This window comes from Miniopterus natalensis, chromosome 2 (genome assembly GCF_054644295.1).
Source record: "Miniopterus natalensis isolate mMinNat1 chromosome 2, mMinNat1.hap1, whole genome shotgun sequence".
NCBI classification, from domain to species: domain Eukaryota; kingdom Metazoa; phylum Chordata; class Mammalia; order Chiroptera; family Miniopteridae; genus Miniopterus; species Miniopterus natalensis.
The window spans coordinates 95,542,266-95,567,893 of NC_142082.1; the positions used below are offsets into that span (position 1 = coordinate 95,542,266).

Sequence of the window (25,628 nt, forward strand, 5' to 3'; positions counted from 1 at the left end):
CTCCAGTGAAAAAATGCTCATGGCTGGACCTAGTAACCACGTTGAGTTCGGGAAGGAAATCTGATTATGGCGGAGAAGCTAAGAAATTTTTCGATTCCTATCAACATTATAAGGACTCTTGTCTTGATTTCTCATATAAGACTGAGTATATAGACCAACGAAGCCCTGATAGATGTCTTTGAAATATACACCTAACCAAGAGCAAATAGGTTTCTTGCATTTCGTTTGAAAAACCTAAACGTTTTAATTGAATTCCTACGATTTTTGAAGGGAACAGCGCACCTCCAAAGTCAGCGCCTGCGCATCGCTAGCGCGGGAACTAAAACGCGCGGGTTGAGCGGGTGTGCGCACGCGCGAGCGCCGCTTGGCTGGCCCCGCCCACTCCCCTCACCAGCTCCAGGCGCCTGCGCACGCGTGGTGGTAAGTGGACGCGCGTGGCCGTGGGGTTGGCTGTGCTCCCACTTTCCAGGTTCCGTTGGGGAAGAGGAGCAGTGCGTGGATGGCGCCCTGCAGAAGTCTGTGCGGTCTAGAGCAATGTGGAGGTGGTGGCGTCCGGTGCTGGGTCGAGGATTAGAGGGTCAAGGGAGGGGCTTGGACGCTTGGGGATGTCGCGCAGCGATGACGTGAGACCAGGCGGTTGCTTGTGGTTACGCAGGTGCGGAGGACAGAACTGGACTTTATGATCCTGTCTCACTGGACACAACTTGTTTCTAACTTCTTAGTTTAAAACAGCGTGAGTAGAGCTTTAGGAGGCGGGGTAAATCCCTGTAGGAAAGGAGGGGAAGGAAGTGAGGGACTGCGGGCGCTTCCCACGGGGATTCGAAGGGGGTCCTCTCTGTAGGTGACTGGGAATCTGGGAAGAACCCCAGTTAATGCTCTTTCCTTTGCACCCACCGCCTCCCCAGAATCACTTGCAGAGAAGGTGGTAGGAGCCTGTACGATTTTTTGTTGTTAATTCTCACGGGAGGATATTTTTTTCCATTGATTTTTAGAGAGAGTGGAAAGGGGAGAGACAAGGCGGAGAGAGAAAAGAACATCGATGTGAGAGAACCTGCACACGCCCGAGGTATATGCCCTTGATGGAACCTGCGACCCTTCAGTCTGCGGGCCCATGCTTTAACCATGGAGCCACACCGGCCAGGGCGGGAGCCTGTAGGATTTTATGCAGTGGAGGACTGAGGGATGGCTTTAAGCGAAGTTGATATATGGAAATTGAAGAATTTTGCGCATTATTTTGTAGACTACATTAGTTATGTTGAGTCAGATGCTGTGTAAAGAAATAGAAAGTGACTGTACCGGCCATTAGGAGCCTGCTCACCCCTGACCAGGCTGCACATGACTGCCCCTTTACTATGCTGTTCTTCGGCATCTTCATGCTATTCCTTCTGCAGTACTCTCCCTCAAGGCTAAGGTAAACTACCTGTGGCCTCACTTTCATCCTCCACCCACACATGCACTTGACTCTGATCCATGGCACTAAATGCAGCTCCTCTAATAGCAGGTTCATCACATCATCACAGTAGAGCAGTTTCTCAACCCCCTAGCACTGTTGACATTTTGGGTCATATAGTTCTTTCTTGTGGAGGGTATTCCTATAAATTATATGGAGTTGACCAGCTTCCCTCCCTAGTTAAGACAACCAAAAATACCTCTAGACTTTGCCAAATGTTCCCCTGCGGGGGAAATCTTACCTGGTTCTTCTGTGAGTGCCACATAAGGCTTGCTGTCAGTTTAATATAATACAGCACTTGTCAACTCTTTTGGACTTGAAAATCTTTCACAGCAATTTCACAGACCCACTTAGAAAATTTTACATAATGCTAAAGATATGATAAAGTAGTCACAAGTAAAAAAATTAGCATGTTAAAACTAAATTTAATTTTTAGTGATGTGTAGTATGTCAGCATTTCAGTGTTTTCCACTTAACAGTTATGCACTCTTGAACTCACTTCAGTGATGTAGGAAACAGTCAGCGATTGCTAATATTGCAGCCCCTACTTTCCAGATGTTCTTCCATTTATCTTATCATTGTCCAGCATATATTTCTGTTGTTTATGGTCTCACTGTCTCACTAGAAAGTGAAATCCAAGAGGACAGGGACTTTGATTCCCATCACTAAGAGAATGCTTAGTACAAAGTAGTGCCTCAGTGAACAGTTATTAAAAGAATGGATTTGGTCAACTTTAAAGTAAACTTTTAAAAAAATCCTAAGGATATGTTTTTCACTGATTCTAGAGGAAGAGGGGGAGAGAGAGAGAAGCAATGATGTGAGAGAGAACCATTGATCTGTTGTCCCCTTCCCCGTACCGCTGCCAGGGACCCAGCCTGTAACCTGGGCATGTGCCCTCACCAGGAATCAAACCAGCAACCTTTTGGTATATGGGATGACTCTCAACCAACTGAACCACACCAACCAGGGATTAATTTAATTCTTTTTACAACCATGAAAGATAGTTTTCTTAAACTGCTCTTTGACAGTTTTCTTAAAGTCAACTGGTTTCTTTTTTTTGTTTATATGTTTTATTTCTAAATGACTTGCTGACAGGTTTCAAGCTGTAGTTTGAAAGCCCTTCTCAAGAGATGCACCTATGGAAAGTGCTTCTCAGTATTAATAAAATAAATATTCAGATATTCCTGTCTACATCAAGGATATACATATATGTGTGTGTCTATAGGAATGTTATATGGACACACACACACACTTTGTTCTTCAGCTCTTCTAGGCAGGGCCATGCTGCTTTAATCAGGAATAGCTTGTACATTTCAACTCTCCAGGAGACATTGGATTTTAATAGTTGCCCAATTATTTTCCCAAATGAAAGGAACTTTCAATTCTGAAATATCAAACCAAAATGAAACCTTCTAGTAGTTTGCAGTCAGTTTGCAGTTCAGCATGCATACACCATAACCTGGAATTTACATTTGGAAATTTTCTGGCCTAATAGCTCCTAGTATGCTTTCCTAAAAATTTTTTCTTTTTTCTCTGTAGACTAAAATGACTCATTCAGTCCTTCAGTACTCTGGAGAAGCATCAAACTGTTTGGAAGCTGTTTCAGGCACTTTTTACTCACAGAATCAAATCCACAGGTCTATCCTGATTTGTAATAAACATTTAAGAAATTATTACGTGTATTCTTCTCCAAACCCATCCCTCATTCCCAGAAGGAACCACTGTCTTTAACCTTGAATTTTTTATTCACTTGCTTTTACCCGTGTGGTTCTGAACTTCATGTAAGTGGAATATATGTGTTCTGTAACTTTGTAATTTACCCATTCTTGAGATTCATGACAATACACTAGTTTGTCAGTAATTAATACATACCAGGATTTGTTTTTGTTTGTAGGATTTTAGGTGGAAAGTCTGGCTTTTTTTTTATTTTGAAAAGGAGAAAGCATCAAGAAGCATTTCTCATTTTAAATGGCTATTCTGCACCTTTTGGATACTCCTAGGCCTGGAGAATTTCTCCTGTTAGAGTCTTTTTTTTCCAGTTGCCTTTGGTGTCTTGGGCCTAAGGCTAAGACTGGATCAGATACACCCACATAGATCTTGGAGTAGGAAGGGAGCAGCATGACAAAGCTCTTGAATAATTTTTGCTGACTCAACACATCATCACTTGTTGTAAAATTTAGACACAGTGTTTTTTAATTTATTTTTAATCCTCACTGAAGGATATTTTTTTCCATTGCTTTTCAGAGAGAGTGGATGGGGGAAAGAGAGATAGAGATATAGAAACATCGATGTGAGAGAGACACATTGATTGGTTTCCTCTTGCTCATGTGCCAACCAGGGCCGGGGATTGAGCCTGTATCAGAGGTAGGTGCCTTTGGCTGGAATTGAACCTGGGACCCTTCAGTCTACAGGCTGACACTCTAACCACTGAGCCAAACTGACTAGGTCTAGACACAGTGTTTTTTTAAAAAATAGGGTGCTGTTTTTGTGCTCAGAATAACTTGATTTGTAAATGTGTTTGGTTCCTGTGTAATAAGGAATTTGACCCAAATAGAGGTTTGACTTTTGACAGGTAAACACTTTCCCCTGTGATAGGAATTTCTGTTATTCATGGAGAGCCCTCAGGCTGTATCACCTAACCTGGGGACAGGAGCTGGGGACTAACTTCAACCAGTTGGGCAGTAATTCAGTCATTCGTGGTAATGCCATGAAGCCTCAATACAAACTGGTCACTGATACACATGGATGCTGGGAAGATAGTGCCTCCTGAGGGCAATGGAAGCTTCCTGAGGGACATTTGGGACTCTGTGCATCTCTTTCTTGACGCTCTAATTTGTACCCTTTCTTTGTGATAACTGAGTATACTTGTCCTTAGTGAGTTCTGTGAGGCTTTCTAGCAAATTACTGAACACCAAGGGTGGTTTGGGGAGCCCCTCAACTTGCGGTTGTTGTCAGGAGTCTTGGGCAGACAGGGATGTCTTCACAGCTATGCCTAAATTTTGCAGCTTGGCTAACTTTGGGTGGTATCCCAGGAAGTAATTGTGCCTGGCCATCATCAGTTCCTACAAAAACACCATTCTTTTCTCCCTCCTCTGTTTTACTTTTCTTTTCTTTCTCCTAGTCATCCCTTTTATTTTCCATATCTCCTTCTATGCTCCTCCTCTAAAAAAACCCCAAAATCAGTCCTTTACTTACCCTGTCAACACCCAGGAGCCTTAGATCATCTGAACAGTGATTTTCAAGTATAAAAAGATCTCTGGTACATAGAATTGACTGAAATGTCTGCACATGGCCATTGGGGTATCAGAAGAAAGCAAAATGTCTTTAAATACTTAATGGTAAAATTTTCATTCAGCAAGGAATCATAAAAATCTGAAAATCTCATTTGTAAAAACTGTCTTTAAAAGAAAACTGCATTTGTTAAATTTGTAGTTCAGTGGGCAACCTCTGTAGATGTTTGATCTCATTTAAATATGTTTTACTTTTTTAAAAAACTCACTTTCAGTTTGGATGTTTGCTGTGAGATAAATATTATAAAATTGTTACTTGATGGGAAGAAGCACTTTTTTAAATTTATCTGCAGGTTGTAGACAATTTGTGAGATGGGTGACTTGGAAGATGACGATGTCCCCCAGCTTTCTTCCCACGCCTTAACAGCTCTCCAGGAATTTTATGCTGAGAAGAATCAACACACCGACCCAGGTGGGGATGACAAATACAGTGTTGGGAGAATAGAAGAGAACTGGGTGAGTAAATGCATTCCATATCTATCAGAAAATATTGGTGTAGAACCTGTTCTGGACCTAGTCCATTGTTTGTCTATATGTGTTTGTCTACACACCACTGGCAACATCCCTGCCTTTCAGGGAAGAAATGTGCCTATTGCATTGCAGAGGAATCCACTTTTTCCATTAAAATAAAACTTAAGTTATAAATGTGAATAGATAATTAAGGATCAGTAGAAATTTAAAAGGAAATAATCAGTGTGAACAGAAGGAGCAAGATGAAAAACAACCAACTTGCCCCTGAGGGAAAAACAAGTAATTCAGGAAACATTCCTCACGTAAAAACAGAAGGCCACAAAAAAGGGGTAGGGACTGGGCATCTCTGATGTCCTTCAATATGTTCTTCAGTCCTCTGTATTTGTAATCCTAATAGTTGATAGTTGAACCTAGAGGCTTAATCAGATTTGGGTTTAATGTTTTTGGCAGGACTAATACACAGATGGGGATGTGTTCTTCCGTCAGGAGACACATTGACTGTTTGTCTCCTGTGATAAAAGCAGCCAGTGGTACCCAGTGCATCAATTCCAAAATTAAGTAGGGCCTTCTATTAAATTATTTGTTGGTTTTCTTTTTAAATTTTATTTTTCAATTACAGTTTACATTCAGTGTGTTAGTTTCAGGTACAGAATGGTGGTTAGACAATCATATAGTTTACATAGTGCTCCCTCTAATATTTCAAGTATCCCCCTGGCACTGTGCCTAGATATTAGAGTATTACTGGCTATGTTCCTTATACAGTAATCTACATCCCCATTAGTATTTTGTGACTACTAATTTGTATTTCTTTTTTAAAAAATTTATCTTTATTGTTAAAAGTATTACAGATGTCCCATTTTTTTCCCCATTGCTCCTCTCCACTCTGCGTCTGCCTCCTCTGCGCCGCCCCCAGGCTTTCTCCAAGCTATTGTCTGTGTTATGCATATATGCATATAAATTATTTTATTAATCTCACCCACTCCCCTACCCCTGCCTTCCCTCTGAGATTGTTCAGTCTGTTCTACTTCTCTGGATCTATTTTGTTCCTCAGTTTATTTTGTTCATTAGAGTCCACATATTAGTGAGATCATGTGATCCTCCATGTGTTTGAATGTTTTTGAGTGTTTTTACTGCAGTTGATTTCTAATTTCATGCCATTGTGATTCAAGAAGATGCTTGATACGATTTCAGTCTTTTTGAACTTGTAGAGACTTGTTTTGTGTCCTAACATGTGGTCTGTCTTTGAGAATGACCCATGTACACCTGAGAAGAATGTATGTTCTGCAACTTTGGGGTGAAATGTTCTGTGAATGTCAATTAAATCCATCTGATTTAGTGATTTTTTTTTGCATTTTAATTCTTTACACCTGTTTCTCTCTCTCTATTCCCTCTTATTACAGCAGTCCCTTTAACATTTCCTGCAATGCTGGCTTGGTGGTGATAAACTCTTTTAGCCTTTTCTTGTCTGGGAAGCTCTTTATTTCTCCATCTATTTTGAATGATTGCCTTGCTGAATAGAGTATTCTTGGTTTCAGACCCTTGTTTTGCATTACCTTGAATACTTCATGACATTCCCTTCTGGCCTGTAGAGTTTCTGATGAGAAGTCAGCTGACAGCCCTATGGGAGCTCCTTTGTGGGTAACAGATTACTTTTCTTTTGCTGCCTTTAAGATTCTCTCTTTGTCTTGTATTTTTGGCATTTTACTTATAATGTGTCTGGGTGTGGGCCTCTTTCGGTTCTTCTTGCTTGGGACTCTGTGCCTCCTGAATATGTGCGAATTTTTCCTTCATCAGGTTAAGGATGTTTCATGTTATTACTTCTTCAACCAGGTTCTCGATCCATCACTCACTTTCTTCTCCTTCTGGCATTCCTATGTTGTGAATATTGTTATGTTTCATGTCCCACAGCTCCCTTAAACTGTCCTCCTGTTTTTTGTTTTTTCATTTTGGATCTCTGAATGAGTGATTTTTTTCTACCCTGTCTTCTAATTTGCTGATCCAGTCCTCACCTTCCCTTAATTGCTGTTTATTCCTTTCAATGTGTTTTTTATTTCTACTATGTCCTTAATTTCCTTCATAGTTTCCATTTCTTTTCTCATGCTGTTGTGCGTCCTTACAGTCATTATTCTGAACTCTCTAAGTGATAGATTGCTTATTTCCATTTCATTTATCTCTTCTTCTGAAGAATTCTTTTGTTCTTTCATTTGGGGCTTGTTTTTTTCATCTCCCCATTTTGGCTGCCCATTTGGATTTGTTTTTATGTTTTAGGTAGATCTGCTAGGACTGCCAGTTTTTTGTATGGTCTCTAGTGCAGGCTAGTGACAGGCGCTGTTTGTGACGGGCCTTGAGTACACTGTTTGAAGTTTTCTGCACTCCACAGTTTGTAGTTCTCTCTGTTTGGGCTGGGTGCATTTGTAAAGGACAAAGATGCACACCAAGGCCTGCTTTTCCAAACCCTGGGTCCAGAAGCAAATCAGGCAAAGTCTCAAAGCACCCAGCAGTTGATTGTTATCCGTCTCTTAATTAGCCTCAGGCTGTAGAAACTCCATAGAGTGGGGCCAGAGGTTTTCCAACAGGTGGGGCAATTGCTTCCTCCCCCCCCCCAGGCAAAAGCTGCTTGGACAGTAAATCTCTGCCTGAGAAAGATGTCCTCTGTGGTATGGGGGAATTACTCAGCACAGGAATCAGATAGCTGCCCTCTGATCTCTATCCTCCGAGCCACCACCCTTGGATTCTTCTCACACAGTTCTAGTCCACTCTGCCCTCCCTCTGCCAGAGCCCAAGGTAAGTGGCTGCACACAAAACTTTGTGCATTGACCTTTTAAGAGTGTGTCTGCATTTCCATCCATCTCTCTCTGACAGACAGAAACTCTGCTGCTTTTCACAGTCAGATGTTATGTGGGCACCTTTCTCAGTTCTGATGCTCTGGGTTGGGAAGCCCGTCTTGGGGTTTAGGACCCATAGTTCTCTGTGGGAATCCCACACAGCTGAGATATCCCCCTGGACCTTTAGCTACTGCCTGTGGAGGCCCATCCAGCCCTCTCATGCCTCTGTACTTTCTACCAATTTCTGTGTGGTCTCCACTAGGTCCTTGGTTATGAGGGTGCTCTCCAGCTAGTCTTCAGTTGACTATTCAGGATGGTTTTTCTGTATTTTAGTTTTCAGTCCAGTTCGGTCCTGGAAGAGTGTCAGTGTAGCTTCTACTCAATCTGCCACCATCATGGAATCTCCCCTCCATGTGCACTTTAAAAGTGCTTTGGGGTGAAATGCTCTGAACATATCAATTAAATTTATCTGTTCTAGTGTGTTTTTAATGCAGCTGTTTCCTTATTGATTTTCTGTCTGGAAGATCTGTCCCTTGATGTCAGTGGGTGTTAAAGTCCCCAACTATGACTATATTACTCTTGATTCTCTCTTTATGTCTGCCAATATTTGCTTTATGAATTTTGGTGCTTCTTCATTGGGTGCATTTGTTTCTTCTTATATCCTTTGTTTTAAAGTCTATTTTGTCTTATGTAAGTATTGCTACCCTAGCTTTTTGTTTCTATTTGCATGAAATATTTTTTGTTTGTTTTAAATATATTTTTATTGATTTCACAGAGAGGAAGGGAGAGGGAGAGAGATAGAAATATCAGTGATGAGAGAGAATCATTGATTGGCTGCCTCCTGCACACCCCCTACTGAGTATTGAGCTTGCAACCCAGGCATGTGCCCTGACTGGGAATTGAACCGTGACCTCCAATTTCATGGGTTGACACTCAACCACTGAGCTACACTGTCTGGGCTTGTGAAATATTTTTTTCATCCCTTTAATTTTAGTTTTTGTGTGTCTTTTGATCTAAAATGGATCTCCAGCCCTTGCTGGTTTGTCTCAGTGGTTAGAATGTTGGCCTGCCGACTGAAGGGTCCTAGGTTCGATTCCAGTCAAGGGCACTTACCTCAGCTGCAGGCTCAATCCCTGGCCCCAGCTGGGGGGTGTGTGGGAGGCAACCAGCTGATATATCTTTCTCACATAGATGTTTCTCTCTCTCTCTATCTTCCACTCTCTGAAAAGCAATGGAAAAAATATCCTTGGGTGAGGATTGAAAAATAACTAAACTAAACAACTAAACTAAACTAAACTAAACTAAAAAACTAAACTAAACTAAACCAAACCACTAAACACTACACTAAACACTAAACTAAACTAAACACTAAACTCTACTAAACTAAACTCTCTAAACTAAAACTAAACTAAAAACTAAACTGTAAATTAAAGTAAGGTAAAGTAAAATAAATAAAATAATAAAGTAAAATAAATAGAGTAAAATAAGATATGAAATAAAATAAGAAAATAAAGTGGCTCTCCATAGATAACACATATATGGGTCTTATTTTCTTATCCAGTCAGCTACCCTGTGTATTTGGATAGGAGCATTTAAACCATTTACATTTAAAGTGATTATTTTTAGGGACATACTTATTGCCATTTTTATTATACATATTTATGTTCCTCCTTTTTTTTTTTCTTTCTTTGTCTTAAAGAAGTCACTTTAACATTTCTTGTAATACTGGCTTGGTGTTAATGAACTTTCACTTTTCTTGTCTGTAATGCTTTTTATTTTCTTTCAATTTTATTATTTAAAAATATCTTTATTTTTTTTGTTGTTGATCCTCACCCAAGAATATTTTTTCCATTTATTTTTTAGAGAGAGTAGAAGGAAGGGAAGGATGCGGGGAGAGAAAGAGAAATATCTATATGAGAGAGACACATTGATTGGTTGCCTCCTGCATGAACTCCAACAGGGCAGGAGATTGAACCCATAACCCAGGTATGTGCCCTTGACAGGAATCGAACGCACAACCCTTTGATTCTCAGGCTGATGTGCTAACCACTGAGCCACACCAGCCAGGGCTAGTTTCCTTCAATATTTTTTTAAAAAATATATCTTTATTGATTTCAGAGAGACGAAAGGAGAGGGAGAGAGAGAGATAGAAACATCAACGATGAGAGGGTCATTGATCGGCTGCTTCTTGCACACCCCCTGCTGGGGATTGAGCCCGCAACCCGGGCATGTGCCCTGATCGGGAATTGAACTGTGATCTCCTGGATCCTAGGTCGATGCTCAACCACTGTGCCATGCCCAGCTGGGCTCCTTCAGTTTTAAATGATAGCCTTCATGAGTAGAGTAGTCTTGGTTGTAGGTTCTTGCTTTTTATCACTTCATATATTTCTTTTCTTTAAAAAAAAAGATTCTCTGTATTGATTTCAGCGAGAGGAAGGGAGAGGGAGACAGAGAGACAGAAACATCAATGATGAGAGAATTGGCATTGATCGGCTGCCTCCTGCAGGCCCCTGACCAGGGATCAAGCCTGCAGCCCAGGCGAGTGCCCTGACTGGGAATTGAACTTCGATCTCCTGGATCCTGGGTCTGTGCTCAACTGCTGAGCCAGGCCTGGCCAGACCACTTTGTATATTTCTTGCCAGCAAAGTTTCTGATGAGAAATCAGCTGACAGTTTTATGGGGGCTCCCTTGTAAGTAACTAACTGCTTAACTTTTATTGCTTTTAAGATTCCGTTTTTGTATTTAACTTTTGGGATTTTAATTATGGTATGTCTTTATATGGGTTTATCTTGTTTGGGACTCTGTGCTTCCTGGATTTGTGTGTTGTTTTCCTTCACCAGGTTAGGCAAGTTTTCAGTCATTATTTCTTCAAATAGGTTTTCAGTCCATTGTTCTCTCTCTTCTCCTTCTGGTACCCCTATGACAGGTATGTTGTTATACTTGATGTTGTCCCAGAATTCCATTATACAATCCTCATTTTTAAAAAATTGTTTTTGTTTTTGTTGCTTTGATTGGGTGTTTTCTGCTACCTTCTTTTCCAGATTGTAGATTCGATCACTGCTTCATCCAACCTACTGTTTATTCCTTCTAGTGTAGTCTTCATTTTAGTTATTGTAGTCTTCATTTCTGATTGGTTTTTTTTTATGGTTTTTCTTTCCCTCTTCATGCTTACTATCTTTTTGTTGAATTTCTCACTGAGTACATCCATTCTTCCCCTACATTTCTTGAGCATCCTTATAACCATTGCTTTGAACTGGATGTCTTGTAGATTGCTTGCCTCTATTGTTCTTTTTCTGGAGATTTCTCCTGTTCTTTCATTTGGGGCATATTTCTTTCTCTCCCCATTTTAGCTGCCTCTCTGTATTTTTTTTCCTGCGTATTAGGTAGATCTGCTATATTTGCCAGTCTTGGTAGTGTGGCCTTATGTAGTACGTATCCTGTTGGGCCCAGTGGTGAAGTCTCCCTGATCACCTGAGCTGGGTGCTCCACAAGTGTCCCTTGCCCGGGTTATATGAGCCCTCCTTTTATAGTTGTCTTGATTGCTTGTTGCCCATCCGTGGGTGGGGTTCACCCTCAACCTGGCTGACTGTGAGGATTGACCCCAACCACAATGTATGAGCTGCTGGGCAGGGGGCTGACCCCATGAAACAGAATTTGGCCCCGTAGGGTCTGGTGCTTGTCGACATCTTCCTTTGGGTGTGCCTTTTGTGAAGCTAAATGAGTAGTGCTCTTCTGTGATCTGAAGCCAGTTCCCAGTTGTGTTTGTTCTGGGGCCTCTTGGGAGAGACTCTGGTCGAGGTCAATGTCAGATGCTGCCTGTGGCCTGAGCTGCCTGTTAGGAGTTACAAAGCAATCCATAGTTGGTGGCTGCCTCTGGCTGGGACTGAGTATGTGTGGTAGGGGCCAGCCCTTTTCGTGTCTCTGCCCTTCTTACCAGTCTTTATGTGGCTGTTTTATAAATCCATGGTTATAAGACTTATCGTCAGCTAGTCTTCAGTTTGTTATTCAGGTTGATTGTTCTATAATTTTCTAAAAATTTTTAAAAATTAGTCTTTATTGATTTCAGAGAGAGTAAAGGGGGGAAGAGAGAGAGAGATAGAAACATCAATGATGAGAGAGTTAGTGATTGGCTGCCTCCTGCACGCCCCCTGCTGGGGATGGAGCCTGCAACCCAGGCATGTGCCCTGACCAGGAATTGAACCGCTATCTCCTGGATCATAGTTTGATACTCAACCGCTGAGCCACGCCAGCTGGGCAATTGTTCTATAATTTAATTTTACTTCCAGTGTGGTCCTAGAAGGACTTGAGTGTAACTTCCATCTGCTTCTGCCATTTTGGATCCCGGGCCTTCTATTAATTTAAAATAACTTTCCAAAAATTGGTTTTAAAATGAAAAGAAAAATTTTAAATATATGCACATGTTTAATTTAAAGGAACCAAATTTATGCTAATTTTAAAATGATTTGAACTCATCCCTCTGTTACAGCAATTGAGCCAGTTTTGGTACAATCAGGAAACTGCGTTGAGGCTTGCTAAGGAAGCAGTTGCAGTTGCTGGGGAAGGTGGAAGGTGAGATTCAACTTCTGTTTCACTTTTGTTTTAATCTAAATTAATATTTTATTTTTATTTTTTAAAATTTTATTTATTTTATTTTTGTTTAAAATATTACAGATGTCCCTTTTTCTCCCCAGTGACCCATTCCACCCTGACCCATCCCCCTCCCCAGTCCCTCTCCCCACCTTTGTCCCTGTCCTTGGGTTTTGCATATATGCATATAAATTCTTTGGTTAATCTCTCCTCCTCTACCTCCCCCCATCCCTCTGACATTCGTTAGTCTGATCTATGCTTCCATGTCATTGCATCTATTCTGTTCATCAGTTTATTAAGTTCTTTTAATCTAAATTAATATTTTAAATGTCCTTTCTTGATGAGAGATGGTTTGTAAGAAGTCTGAAACAATCTGCAGAATTTGTAGTTCATGGTTTGTAGAATATGAGGAATAAGAACTGCTGCATTAACAAGTTCAGAGACACCCAGAAATGTATTCATTGTAGAATGTCTTATCTCTGTCCTTTATTTTAACATTTGCTAACCTGCTCCTTTTATATCCCTACAGTTTGTTCTAAGAGAAAAATATATCTTAATACTTGACTTTCTGAAGTTTTAAGAATGTAGGTTTTCTTTTTTTTAATCTTGGTTTTTATTTTCCTCAAAACGTTATATGCAGAGCCCTGTCTGGGTGGCTCAGTTGGTTATAGCATTGTCCCATACACCTAAAGGTTGTGGGTTCAATTCCTGGTCAGGGCACATACCTAGGTTGCAGGTTTGCTCCCCAATCGATATTTCTCTGTCACATCGATGTTTCTCTCTCTCTTGCTCTCTCCCTGCTTCTCTCTCAAAATCAATAAACACATCCTTGGGTGAAGATTTTAAAAAAACCACAAAACTTTACATGCATGTAATTTAATGGTCTTAAAGGCTTGTTGTTTAAAAAAATACCCATTTCTAATTTTCCTTCCTTGCCCACTCCTCCCCTTTTCAGCTCCCTTTTATTTACAACTATATTTCTAAATGACATGTTTATGTTGGTTGTTCTGGATTTGTTACCTTTGACATTGTTTCTTGATCTCTCACCACAGAGAATGAGGCTTTAGCTCTTTCAGACTTTACCAGTTCCACAGACATGTATGCTATCTGTCCATGCTCCCAATAGAGTTATTCCCTGATTTGGGCTAGAACAGGGTGTATATTGTTTCGAAAACATAATGTTCCTTATAGCTAAGCCTTTTACTTTTTCCTTACTGTAAAACTTTTCACTTTCCCTGAAGAAAATTAATTTCCTATTTTTTATGTGTTTCTATATTCATATCACTTAACCCTCAAATTCTGCTTCTGTCTATGAATGCAAAAATATATATAGCTTCTGTCTATAAATGCAAAAATATTTCAACTCCGTGAAAAAAATTACTTCAGAACTTTACCACCCATTCCAAGCTGGACCGGTTGATTTCTAGCTTTGCTACAGCTCTTTATCTTGGTGTCTTCCTTCACCATCATGCTGAGGGTCCTTTTTTCTCTTTTTTTCTGAATTCCCAGTTTCCTGTATCCCAGTTCTCAGTTTGTAGCCTTAATCTGCATTGGGTCCATCCTTCAGTAGCTTCTACAGAAAAGATATGTGGGAGGGAAATTTTAAAAACCTTTCATGTCTGAAAATACCTTTATTCCACCCTTACTCTCAATTGTAATAGTTTTACTGGGTATGTAATTCGAGTTTTGAGGACATTGCTTCCTGGCCTCCAAGTATCCATAGGTACTGTTGAGAAATTCCACGCTGTTCTGAGTTCTTGCAGGAAGCCTGTTTTTTCCTTGCTCAGTGCAAACTTGGGATTTTCTCTTAATCCCCAGTATTTGATGTGTCCTGGCGTAGAGCATTCTCCTTTTGTGCTGGGTGGGGAGCCCTTTCAATCTCATTTCTTCCAGGTTGGGGAAACTGTCTTAAATTATTTCTTTGATTTCCTCCCCACTGTTTTTTCTGTTCCTCTTTCTGGAACTCTTGTTGTTTGAATATTAAACCTGATCTACTTTTCTTTTTTCCATCTATTGTCTTTTTTTCCTTACTTTTGGGGAAAATTCCTCAACTTTATTTTCTAAACTTTCTGATGAGTTTACCATTTCTACTATCATATACATAATCATCTACAGCTCTCTTTTGGGGTCTTTGAATATTTACTTAAAAAATTTTATTGATTGATTTTTAGAAAGAGAGAGGAAGGAGGAAAGAGGAAAACATCAATTTGTTGTTCTATTTACTTATGCGTTCATTGATTGTTCTGAACATTTCTTTATTACTGTATCTTGTTCATCCTTCTGAGGATATTAATTACAGGATTTTTAAAAAATGTTTTCTTCTCCCCACAGTCTCTTTATTCCAACATGATCTCTAATATTAAATATTTTCCTTGAATGTCTGTTGACCTTCACTGACCACTCACATTTGCTCTGAAAGCTGTGACACATGGCAGAGCTTATCTACTTGGTCTCTGCAGTTGGATGACCTGGGTGAGCTATTTCCTATTCCTTCAGTGTCACTTTGTCTGGGTCTTTCCTCTGGGGCTGGTCAGAGCTCTAGGAAGAGTCTTCTAATTCATCCCTGGAAGTTATGTGTGTCGTGACATCATCTGGGGGGTGGGGGCACATTACTTAGAGGGCTGGAGGTCCCAGCATCCAATGAGTTTAACTTAATCCTTGTTATTACCACGTGGTACCACATTACTAGCTGTGCTGGCACCCCCTTTTTGTCCTCCAATCCAGAGACCATCCCTCCAGTTTTATGCCTGTTGTGGAGGGATGGACACCTGGGGGCCTGGGAGAGGGAGGAGAGCCTGGGAGTGACTGTCTTCTTAAATGGACCTTCAGCTGCTTCTTGAGTTACCTGGTCTGCAGCTTCCTGAGCCATGGGCTGCAGTGATGGAGACAGGGTTGCTCCCCAGCTTTCCTGGCTGCCAGTTTAGGATTTGGTGTCTTGGGTCTGCCAAGTCAGATATCACTCTCCACTGTTTTCCAGCTTTCTAAGTGTGTTTCTTTTGTCTCTTCTCATATTCTCTTTCTCTTGGCTTCAACAAGAGAACAGAATTTTACTTGTGTTTTATTGAGTGGTCTTCATGAGGGTACAAATCTACACGAATGTGTCTCATCTGCCATCTTTAACTGAAAGCCCCAAGTTTCCCTTTTTTCTGTTCTTTCTATTTTTAAATTATATGTAGTTATTTATTAGGATTTTCCTAATGACAGTGTTTTTACATATATTTTATTTTTTCCATTAATATGAGGGCTTTGGATGCAACTTTTAATTTTTTCTGACAGGCATCTTCAGTATTTTCAGAAGCTGTGTCATAATCATAAAGATGAGTAAAAGTAGGAGCATCTATTGAGTACTTGCTGTTGCCTGCCCTGTCCTCTCTGTCAGCACTTTACGAGGGTCATGTTGTTTAGTTCTCACACCTCTGTGAGGTAGTTACCATTACATTCTCCATTCTAAAGACAGAAGCTGAGGCTCAAGAGATTCAGTTACTTGCAGGAGGTAGCTCAGGGGTGAGTTGCCCTCGGACCCCCACCACTCCATGACAAACCCCACTGTACCCCCAGGTTCACCACACTCTGCTCCCTCCTTCTTGCATCTCAGACACTTTTCTGCTGCCTGTGTACATCCTTCAGAATGTAGCATGTACTTCAGAACTTTAGAGAAGTTCTGCTGGCAACAAGCTCAGATTTAGTTGGTCTAAAAATACCTTTATTTCACCCTCTTTCTTGGGCGATAGTTCATTGTACATCTGATTGCTGCTTGTTATCCCAGCACAGTGAAGATGTCCTGGCTCCACACCCTCACTCTCCCGCCTTTTCCCCAAACTCTGGCAGCAGTCTGGGCTGGGGCTCTTGCCCCTGTTACTCAGACTGGGACATGCACATTTTCTATAGAAGCATTCGTGACATCACCAGGCTGTTGCATACTTCAAGTGTATTTGGGCCAAGCAGCCTGTGTGTGAGGAATGAATCTCACAGGTTTAAAGCTGAGCTTAATTTTTAATTTTTAAAAGAAGTACTGTTTTGAATGATAATATATACATGATAAATATCTAAAAGTTATAAGGGGCATTGAGAAAAAAAATCAATCTCTTTCCTCATTATCTCCAGGCCCCTAGCTCTCCTCCCGTGAGGCAGCCATGGTCTCTGGCTCTTGTGCCTCTGAGCATATATTCTCACACTCACCAAAACGTCTTTTTGCCCCTTATGTTCCTAGAGTGTCTTGGCGTGTGATGGCCACATAGTATTCCATTGTAACAGATGGACAACAATCAACTCAATAGTTCAATATTTGTTACTTCTAGCTTTTTTAGCAGTTGGTTTTAAAAGTTAACTAGGCTGGGCCAAAGCAGCCCAAGTTGGTCAGCTTTGACGATTGGGTGTCAGATGAGGAGAAGGTACACATAGCTGCTAAATTCATCACTTATGTACCCCCCGGGGAATGTACTGAAGTATCCAACCATGTTCAGCTACTGCTTACTAATGACAGTCTCATCAGGGAAGGGGTAGCACATGCATTTGCCCAGTATAACATGGATCAGTTCGCACCTGTGAAGATAGAAGGATGTGAAGATCAGGGCTTAATTACAGAACATGGTGACCTGGGTAATAGCAGATTTTTAGATCTAAGAAACAAAATTTCCTTTAAGTTTGATCACTTACGGAAAGAAGTAAGTGAACCCCAGCCAAAGAAAGCAGATGGAGGTCTGAAGTCTTGGAGAGACTCTTATGACAGCACTTTAAGGGCTTATGTTAAAGATCATTATTCCAATGGCTTCTGTACTATTTATGCTAAAACTATAGATGTGCAGCAGACCATTATTGTGTGTGTTGAAAGCTACCAGTTTCAGCCTAAAAACTTCCGGAATGTTTGTTGGAGATCAGAATGGAGGTTCACCATCACACCACCTACAGTCCAGGTGGTTGTAGTACTTAAGATTCAGGTACACTATTATGAAGATGGCAATGTTCAATTGGTTAGTCATAAAGATGTACAGGATTCAGTAACTGTTTCAAACTGCCAATAAGTTTATGAAAATCATAGAACATGCAGAAAATGAATATCAGGCAGCAGTTAGTGAAAACTATCAAACAATGTCAGACACCACATTCAAGGCCTTGCACTGGCAGCTTCCAGTTACCCACACCAAAATTGACTGGAACAAGATACTCAGCTACAAGATTGGCAAAGAAATGCAGAATGCTTAAAGGCTAAATGTAGAATTCTTCAGTACGTGGAAAGAAAGGTTTCAATGTATGGTCATATAAGTGATTTATAACCAAGAGTGATATTTAGCTAGGGCTTTCAGAGTTAACAGGTTTTCTAGCCTCATGGAATATTGTTGAACCTATAGCATTGTCTTGATACTTTTGTGTTCTCTGCCTTATAATTTTCTGTTTTCACTATATCTACTTGTAAATCTTTTTTTAAATTTTTAATTCTGCCACATTGAATAATGGAGAAAGATCTTTCCTGGAGTCATTTTACTGTTTAGAAAATTTCCCTAGCCAGGAAGCCCTGTTACTGATATAGACAGGTAATATGTTCAGTGCTTTTCTACCCCTGTCCTTCGGATCACACCTCATACTTCCATGGTGTATACTGATCACCAACAGCTAAAGAGGCTGTGCCACCAACTGTAGCCGAATGGAATACACCCTCATCCTCCTCCCTGCGACTGCTTTGATCATCATTTATAGCACTGGATAGCTGTAGTTTTCAAAAGTTTGGATTGCGGCTTTTCAGGTCCTTTTGTTGTGCCAAAGAAGTTTTCTGGAAATTCCATTATAGCCTTTTTCTCTGGGGAAGTTGTTTTTAAATCCAAAGACTTGAACCACATTCCCTGCACATGAACGTGTTTGCTTTTCCCCCTTCCCTATTGTCTCCTTCCCATCTAGTACCATTATAGTTGTAGACGCCTGCATTTTTAGCAGAGTTTTACCATTATTTTTTTAATATTTAAGAACTGCTGACATACGAGGGATGTAGTAGAGTATCAGACTTGAAAAATGCAGATGAAGACATAATAAGTATCTGTGCTTTAATGCACGTGGCAGGATTGTACTATAAGCAAATGAATCAAACAACTCTGTAAATCACAAAACCTGAAAATGAACCAAAGTGAAAAGGATAACTTCCAGGCAGTATCTTTCTATTGTAACCTGTTATTTAAGGGAATACTAGTGATTTGTTCTAATAGGGTGTAAAATTTGTTCCATATTACTTTTCTTCAGCCCTGTCTGCCAAGAACTTAAATGTAACTGTGATTTAGCAACCCTTCCCAGGTATATTGGCAGGTATATGTGCGATGGCAGAATACACTGGTGACATAGATACGATATGACAACTGAAGTGTGGATTCATTTACATTGTTTACACTTCCATGACCACGCCTTAATGGAAGGTCAGTTTTTAAAAAACCAAGTAGTGTCTTCCTACCTACTGCATATACATGTCAAAAAAGAAGGGTGTTTGTGCTTCAGCTTTGTTTTTGCTCAGTAATCCAGTTAAGCAAGAGTTTGTTTCCCAATGACCTGTTGAGCTGTGTAAGCATTTTTGTTTATTTCAAATAAAATATATTTGTATTAAAAGTTAACTGTTGTGCCCTGGCCAGTGTTGCTCCGTGGTTAGAGCATCAGCCCATGCACAGAAGAGTTGAGGGTTCAATTCCTGGTCAAGGGCACATACCTGAGTAGCAGGTTCAGTCCCTGGTTGGGGTGAGGCAACCAATCGATGGGTCTCTCTCACATTGATGTCTTTCTCTCTTTGTCTTTCTCTCCCCCTCCCTCCCTTCTACTCTCTCTAAAAATCAGTGTAAAAGTATCCTTGGGTGAGGATTAACAAACAAACAAACAAGAGTTAACTATTGGAACATTACCTACCCATTCATAAATTGTAGGCTGTTGGTAATAATTTCCTTATACAAAAAAGCAGCAGAAATTCAAAGTAGCTTTTCTGCACTGAGACCTAATTTTAATCTATTATTTTGGAAAACTGGAGTTACTGAAGCAGTTATTTGGAGTTTTTCTTTCAAGATTATGAATATTACAAAGTAACTCCGAAATATTTAGTTTGAGATTAAAAGTATTTGACATAAATGTTAAGGAAACATGAAAATAATGGTCAAATTTAGACTTTGGGCTACCTAACTTGGCCCTTATATGTTCCTAATGTCTTACATTTTGTACTATAAAAAGCACATTTATCCCTTTTATACTTAAAAATATGAGTTTCAAATTTTTAAATACCAGTTTCCTTAAAAGTGTGGCAGTTAGTTTTCTCTCATACTTTACTGCTGTCATGTTAGCTGCACTGTTATTTCCTTTAGGAATATCTGAGCACAGGACCTCTGGTTTTTAGTGCAGTTGTTGTCTAACGCTAGAAGCTGTCTACCAGAGCTCTTCATGCACATACTCACTTTATTTTCCAGGATAGCCTGTGTGAGCACCCCCAGTGTTTACCAGAAACTCAGAGAGCTGCACAGAGAAGACGTGGCTGTATACATCTTTGAGTACGACAGAAGATTTGCCATTTATGGAGAGGAGTTTATCTTCTATGATTACAATAATCCACTGAACTTCCCTGTAAACATTGTCCCTCATAGTTTTGACATTGTCATAGCAGATCCCCCCTATCTTTCTGAGGAATGTCTCAGGAAAACCTCAGAAACCATCAAGTACCTGACTCAAGACAAGATTCTGCTGTGCACAGGTAGGTGCCAGGCTGCCATCTCACAAGGGTTGATAAAGGGGGATATTCAAGCCTCAGGTGTCAAGAGTTGAAAGAGATCTTAAAACTAAGATCCTGAATCCACCACTTATTGTGTGACCTTAAACATGTTATGTAAGCTCTCTATGTCCCTATTTCCTCATCTGTAAAAATGGGGCTGGTAACGCCGCAGGGTTGTGAGGACCGAGTGCCTGACACATCAGGTGGGTCACACATGGGGAGCATACTCGTCATTGTTGTCATCAGTCGTTGACGCGGCCTGTGCACTTGATGTCGAATCTGTGGAGTTAACGTGGGTTGCCTGAGGTTACAAGCTAGGCATTAGATCAGGTTTGTTATAGCAGAACAGTGTTCTTTCTGGTGAGATTGAGATACACTGTTTTCTTAAGGTGGATGTGCTGAAATTTCACCCAGAACTAAAATGATAACTACCTCTCTGGGCAGCCTGGTGTCCAGGCCCTGAGGTGTGGTCCCCTGCTCCTATACCTAGCCTGTGGCCAGGCTTCTGCCCAAAGCACTCTGAGCTGAGCGGTGGAGCTGTTCTCGTTGTTGAGTTATATACTTAGTCAAGAACATGACTCTTGTTCACACAAATAGTATTTACTTATTAATTCATAGCTGTGACTAGTCCTTTGTGCCAGCTGACAGGTGCCTGACCTCATGGAGCATACATTTAGTTTTAGGGGATATGTTAAAAAGGGTAACAACAGACATAAGAAAGGAATTCCTAATTTTGTTAAGTATATGAAAGATCAGAGAAAGACGGGCTGACATAGAGTCAGGGCGCTGTACTTCAGATCCGAGTGTTCTCTGGGGCTGAGCAGCATTGCAGAAGTGGCCTCAAAGGGAGTCAGATGAGAGGGTCCCATACAGGTGCCAGTCAGAGTTGCCATTTTCTTTTAAAGTGTCCAGTCCTAAAGGAACAGGATCCCTAAAGAAGTTTGCTTTAACTTTATACCAAAAGGGACTTATGGAGGTGAGTGGACGTAGCTCTGGACAAGGTTGGGTGGTAGCACAGGAGAGCAGAGAGGGGAGTAAAGATACACTTGGAGATGAAGCTGAAAGAATGTGCTATGTTCTGCATGTGGGAAATGAGAAGAAGGTAGAATCAGGATGAGTCCTCGGTTCCTGTCTGTGCAGCACTTGCTGCTATGGGCATCAAGGGACAGGTTCTTGACGGCATCTGGGGTGATGTCCACAGTGGTGGGCAATGCAGGACAGGCAGTGGGGTGAGGACAGAGTCATCCAAAGGTTGGTGTGAATATATTCCTATGAGTTTGCAAGATTGGATATTACTGAAAAGGGCTTTTTGTTGTTGTTTTGTTTTATGACTTTATTGATTTCAGAGAGAGAGGTGGAGAGAGAGAGAAACCAGTGACAAAAGAGTCATTGATCAGCAGCCTCCTGCATGCCCCCTACTGGGGATCAAGCCCGAAACTCAGGCATGTGCCCTGACCAGGAATTGAACCATGATCTTCTGGACCATAGGGTGATGTTCAACCACTGAGCCATGCTGGCTGGGCTGAAAAGGGGGTTCTTGATCAAAACGGAAACACCTGATTTTTTTCTTTTTTTTTAAGGCATTATAATATTTATTATTTTTTTAATCCTCCTCCAAGGATATGTTTTTATTGATTTTAGGGAGAGAGAAAAGGCCTGGGGAGAGAGAAAGAAACGGTTGTACCCTGTATGGTCCTGGCTGGTGATCGAACCTGCAACCTAGGTATGTGTCTTGACTGGGAATCAAACCCGCAACCTTTTGGTGTATGGGATGATGCTCCAACTAACTGAGCTACCCGGCCAGGGCAACACCAGTTTTTAATTATTTTTGCTTTCCTTACGTTAGTGGGATATAATCTATTTTTTTTTTTTTTTTAATATATCTTTATTGATTTCAGAGAGAGGAAAGGAGAGGGAGAGAGAGATAGAAACATCAATGATGAGAGAGTCATTGATCAGCTGCCTCCTGCACGCCCCCGACTGGGGATCGAGCCTGCAACCCGGGCATGTGCCCTGACGGAGAATCGATCCCCGATTGCCTGGATCTTAGGACGACACTCAGCCGCTGAGCCACACCTAGCCCGGCTATTTCTAAAGCTTGCAGGGTCTTAGCTTTGCAGAGACAGGAAAACTATTTATTAAATAAGAAAAGGAAGGAAGTAATTTTTTCAAAAATGTTGGAGAATGTAAAAAAGAACTTGAAGAACTGACCTCCATCCTCATTTGCTGAGTGGTATTGTCATGTTGCACCAGGGCCCAGGGTACACGGTTGTATTTGTCCTCAGGTTCATCTGGTCTGTTCTCTTCAGGCGCCGTCATGGAGGAAGAGGCAGCAAAACTTCTTGAAGTGAAGATGTGCAAGTTTATTCCAAAGCACACCCGGACCTTGGCGAATGAGTTTCGCTGTTACGTGAATTATGACTCTGGGCTAAACTATGATGTGTAAATGCAGACAGTGTATAAAGCAGGAAAGGACCCTGTGTGACATTTGCCTCTTTATTTTCTTAGTAGGTTGTAAATCTGTGCCCTTCTCCCCTCTCCCACACTGGGCTCTCCCTGACCTGATTCCCCAAATGAGGACATAGCTCCTTACTGGACCTTGAGATTCTTTCCAACTTGAATCTGTGGAATTGTAGTTGGAAGAAATCTTTCAATCCATCTAACCTACTCTCCTCACTTAACATAGGTAAAAACAGAAGTGCAAACAGCTTAGTGTCTTGGTCAGTACCCAAATTGGACAGAACGTTAGCCTCTGCCTTGGATCCTACATCCCCCTAAAATGGGCTCATTCTGACACTGCCTGTGGACTGCTGATTCTTCCCGCAGCTCTCCGGGAGGGTTGTAGGACTTGTGAGGAGCCCCTCCTCTACCCAAGCCCCTTAAGCAGACACAACTTGTCTCAGGAACCAGTGTCCTAGGGCCTCCTGGATGTTTTCTTCTCTCCTAGTTCTTGGAGAAAGCATCCTACCTAGGGCCACAGCAAACTCTCCAAGCTGCTTGAGAAAATGAGTGCTGTCTATAAACCAAACACTGAAGCAAACAGGACATGAAGGAAGTGCCAGTTTCTATTATTCAAAAAATATTTCCCCTACGTCCACAGCATAGAAACTCCTCAGCAATGCAAAGGAACTGATTGTGGATCCCTGCAACTTGGATGGTTTCAAGGGTGAAGAAGCCAGTCCCAAAGGTCACACATTGCATTTCCATTTATGTAAGAATGTTGTGCAGTGGAGAACAGGTCAGTGGTTGGCAGAGGCTGGGGTGGGGGTGGCGTCTTTGTGGTGCTAGGACTGTTCTGAATCTTGATTGTGCAGTGGTGACACAAGTCTACACACGTGACAGCATTACACAGAGCTAAACACACATACAAATGCACGTGTGCACAACTGGTAAACTGAGTGGGGTCTTGGGCGGTGCCTATGTCCACTCCTGGTTGTGACATTGCAATTACTTAAGATGTCATGATTGGGGGAGACTGGGTGAAGGACACACAAGACCGCTCTAGTATTTTTGCAATTTTCTGTAAATCTACATTTCAAAGTAAAAACTTTAAAAATAACTTTTCTCTGGGAAAGGATTTGTATACTTCCCCATCTTATTTGTCTTGCTTTGGCTAACAACACATGAAGGAAGTAACATGTGCCACTTCTAGTTAGAACCTCATTTTCCCTCTGACACTATGACCAGCAGTATTCCAGACAAGCTTCTTGGGCTGTCTAGGCCCCCGAGTGGACCGCAGCTGCAGCTGGCCTGCACTGGACATCAGGGGGAGTGAGAAGTAAACCTCTGAGGTTGAAAATCAGAGACTAGGATTGCTTTTACTGTAGCAAAACGGTTTGTCTTGGAGAGCCGCATGGTAGCTGGTGCTCCGCGAATGCTGGGCTGCTTGTGCTTGTTTCTCAGAACTCAGTTGTCACACTTTCAGGTAATTTGAAATTTACTTAAAAGATCACTCTGTATTTTTGAGACATTTATATTTTTATCAGTGTATCAGCACCTGAGATGTTAAGTATTCAGTAAATTTTTTTAAATGTTTTTTTTTATTTGAAAGGGAGAGGGAGAGAGAGATTGAAACGTCAGTGACGAGAGAAAATCATCGATTAGCCACCTCCTGCACACCCTTACTGGGGATTGAGCCAGCAACCCAGGCATGTATCCTGACCAGGAATCACACCTCCTAGTTTATGGGTCGGTGCTCAACCACTGAGCCACACCCCCTGAGCTAAATGTTTGTCCTTTTAAAAAATAATCCTTACCATATTATTTCCTTAAGAAGCACTTTGCTAAAAATTACCTAAGGAGGTAAAACATATTATACCAAATCATGCATAGAAATGTAAAGAACAATTTAGGAATTGTGGGCAGGTAGCAGCCTAAAAAGAAAAGAATTTTAGTTGGTCTGTAAATCTAGCATTTAAGATGAAAGAAACCTTATTTCTCCAAAGGGGTAGAGGAGGGAATGGGCAAAGCTTAACTCATATAAAAATGTATTTTGTCTAATGTGTTTGGCTACCTGCCGTGTGCAGGCAGACACTGTGCCAGGTGCTTCACAATGGTGTTCAACCCTCATGATACCTGTGATGTGGATGGCACCACCTCATTTTATAGGTGCGCAAACTAGCTCCTATTCATGGGCAGCACATGAGGTGAGCAGAGGCCTGAGATGCCCGAGGCACTGACAGCCAATGCAGTTTCCACTTTCAGCTGAGCATGGAGTTGGTGTGGTTCACAGTTGGTTCCAGGAGCTCAGCACCTTGAACAGGGCAAGTGCTCAATAAATGGTTAAGTGGATGAATGTGCCATTCAGAGAAAAAGCACAAAAAAAGGTTGCCTTTATAGATCTTAGAATGGAAAGCCAGTTTCTTCCACTGGGAATGTGCTACCTTTTAACAAACTAAAACAATAATACAATGAATAAAATAGTGACATTTCCACCAGAAAGAGAGTTTGTTCATATCTACTCTAGTTTACACTATTTATATCTGAGGAATGGCTAGAAGATGATGCACAACAGTGGTGATGACTGAAACTACCCAAATCACTGGTTTGAAAGACAATTTCCTTTTTAATTATGGATTTTAAAAAAAATTTACTGATGGATTTTTAGAGAGAAAGGATGGGGAGAGAAACATTGATTTATTGTTCCACTTATTTATGCATTCATTGGTGGTGTCTTGTATGTGCCTTGACTGGGGATCAAACCCACAACCTTGGCGTATTAGGACAACACTCTAACTGAAGTACCCCATGGCAATGGATTTTTGTTTTTCTGAACTGGCAAC

General features: G+C 41.1%; 1 protein-coding gene and 1 pseudogene across 4 annotated transcripts; both read left to right on the top strand.

The window, feature by feature from the left end:
* Nucleotides 1–398: 398 nt before the first annotated feature.
* EEF1AKMT1 (EEF1A lysine methyltransferase 1) lies at nucleotides 399–22,826 on the top strand. Of its 4 annotated transcripts, none has more exons than XM_087814412.1 (7): nucleotides 584–733; nucleotides 993–1,066; nucleotides 3,695–3,814; nucleotides 5,034–5,196; nucleotides 12,523–12,605; nucleotides 20,048–20,328; nucleotides 22,632–22,826. In XM_087814412.1, the coding sequence occupies exons 4-7, from the start codon at nucleotides 5,053–5,055 to the stop codon at nucleotides 22,790–22,792; spliced, it is 669 nt and encodes a 222-aa protein (XP_087670538.1). In that variant the 5' UTR covers nucleotides 584–733; nucleotides 993–1,066; nucleotides 3,695–3,814; nucleotides 5,034–5,052; the 3' UTR covers nucleotides 22,793–22,826. The 4 variants fall into 4 exon arrangements, with proteins under 4 accessions (XP_016059031.2, XP_016059030.2, XP_087670538.1 ...); XM_016203546.2 differs by having other exon boundaries at nucleotides 587–733; nucleotides 22,656–22,826; XM_016203544.2 differs by lacking the exon at nucleotides 3,695–3,814 and having other exon boundaries at nucleotides 583–733.
* On the top strand, nucleotides 15,087–18,911 carry LOC107529932 (F-actin-capping protein subunit alpha-1 pseudogene; annotated as a pseudogene).
* Nucleotides 22,827–25,628: the final 2,802 nt, after the last annotated feature.

Coding starts and splice junctions, on each gene's coding strand:
- EEF1AKMT1 (XM_016203545.2), top strand. CDS start 5,053: ATGGGTGACTTGGAAGATGACGATGTCCCCCAGCTTTCTTCCCACGCC. Junction 5,197..12,522: donor GGAGAATAGAAGAGAACTGG/GTGAGTAAATGC, acceptor CCTCTGTTACAG/CAATTGAGCCAGTTTTGGTA. Junction 12,606..20,047: donor GTTGCTGGGGAAGGTGGAAG/GTGAGATTCAAC, acceptor TTTATTTTCCAG/GATAGCCTGTGTGAGCACCC.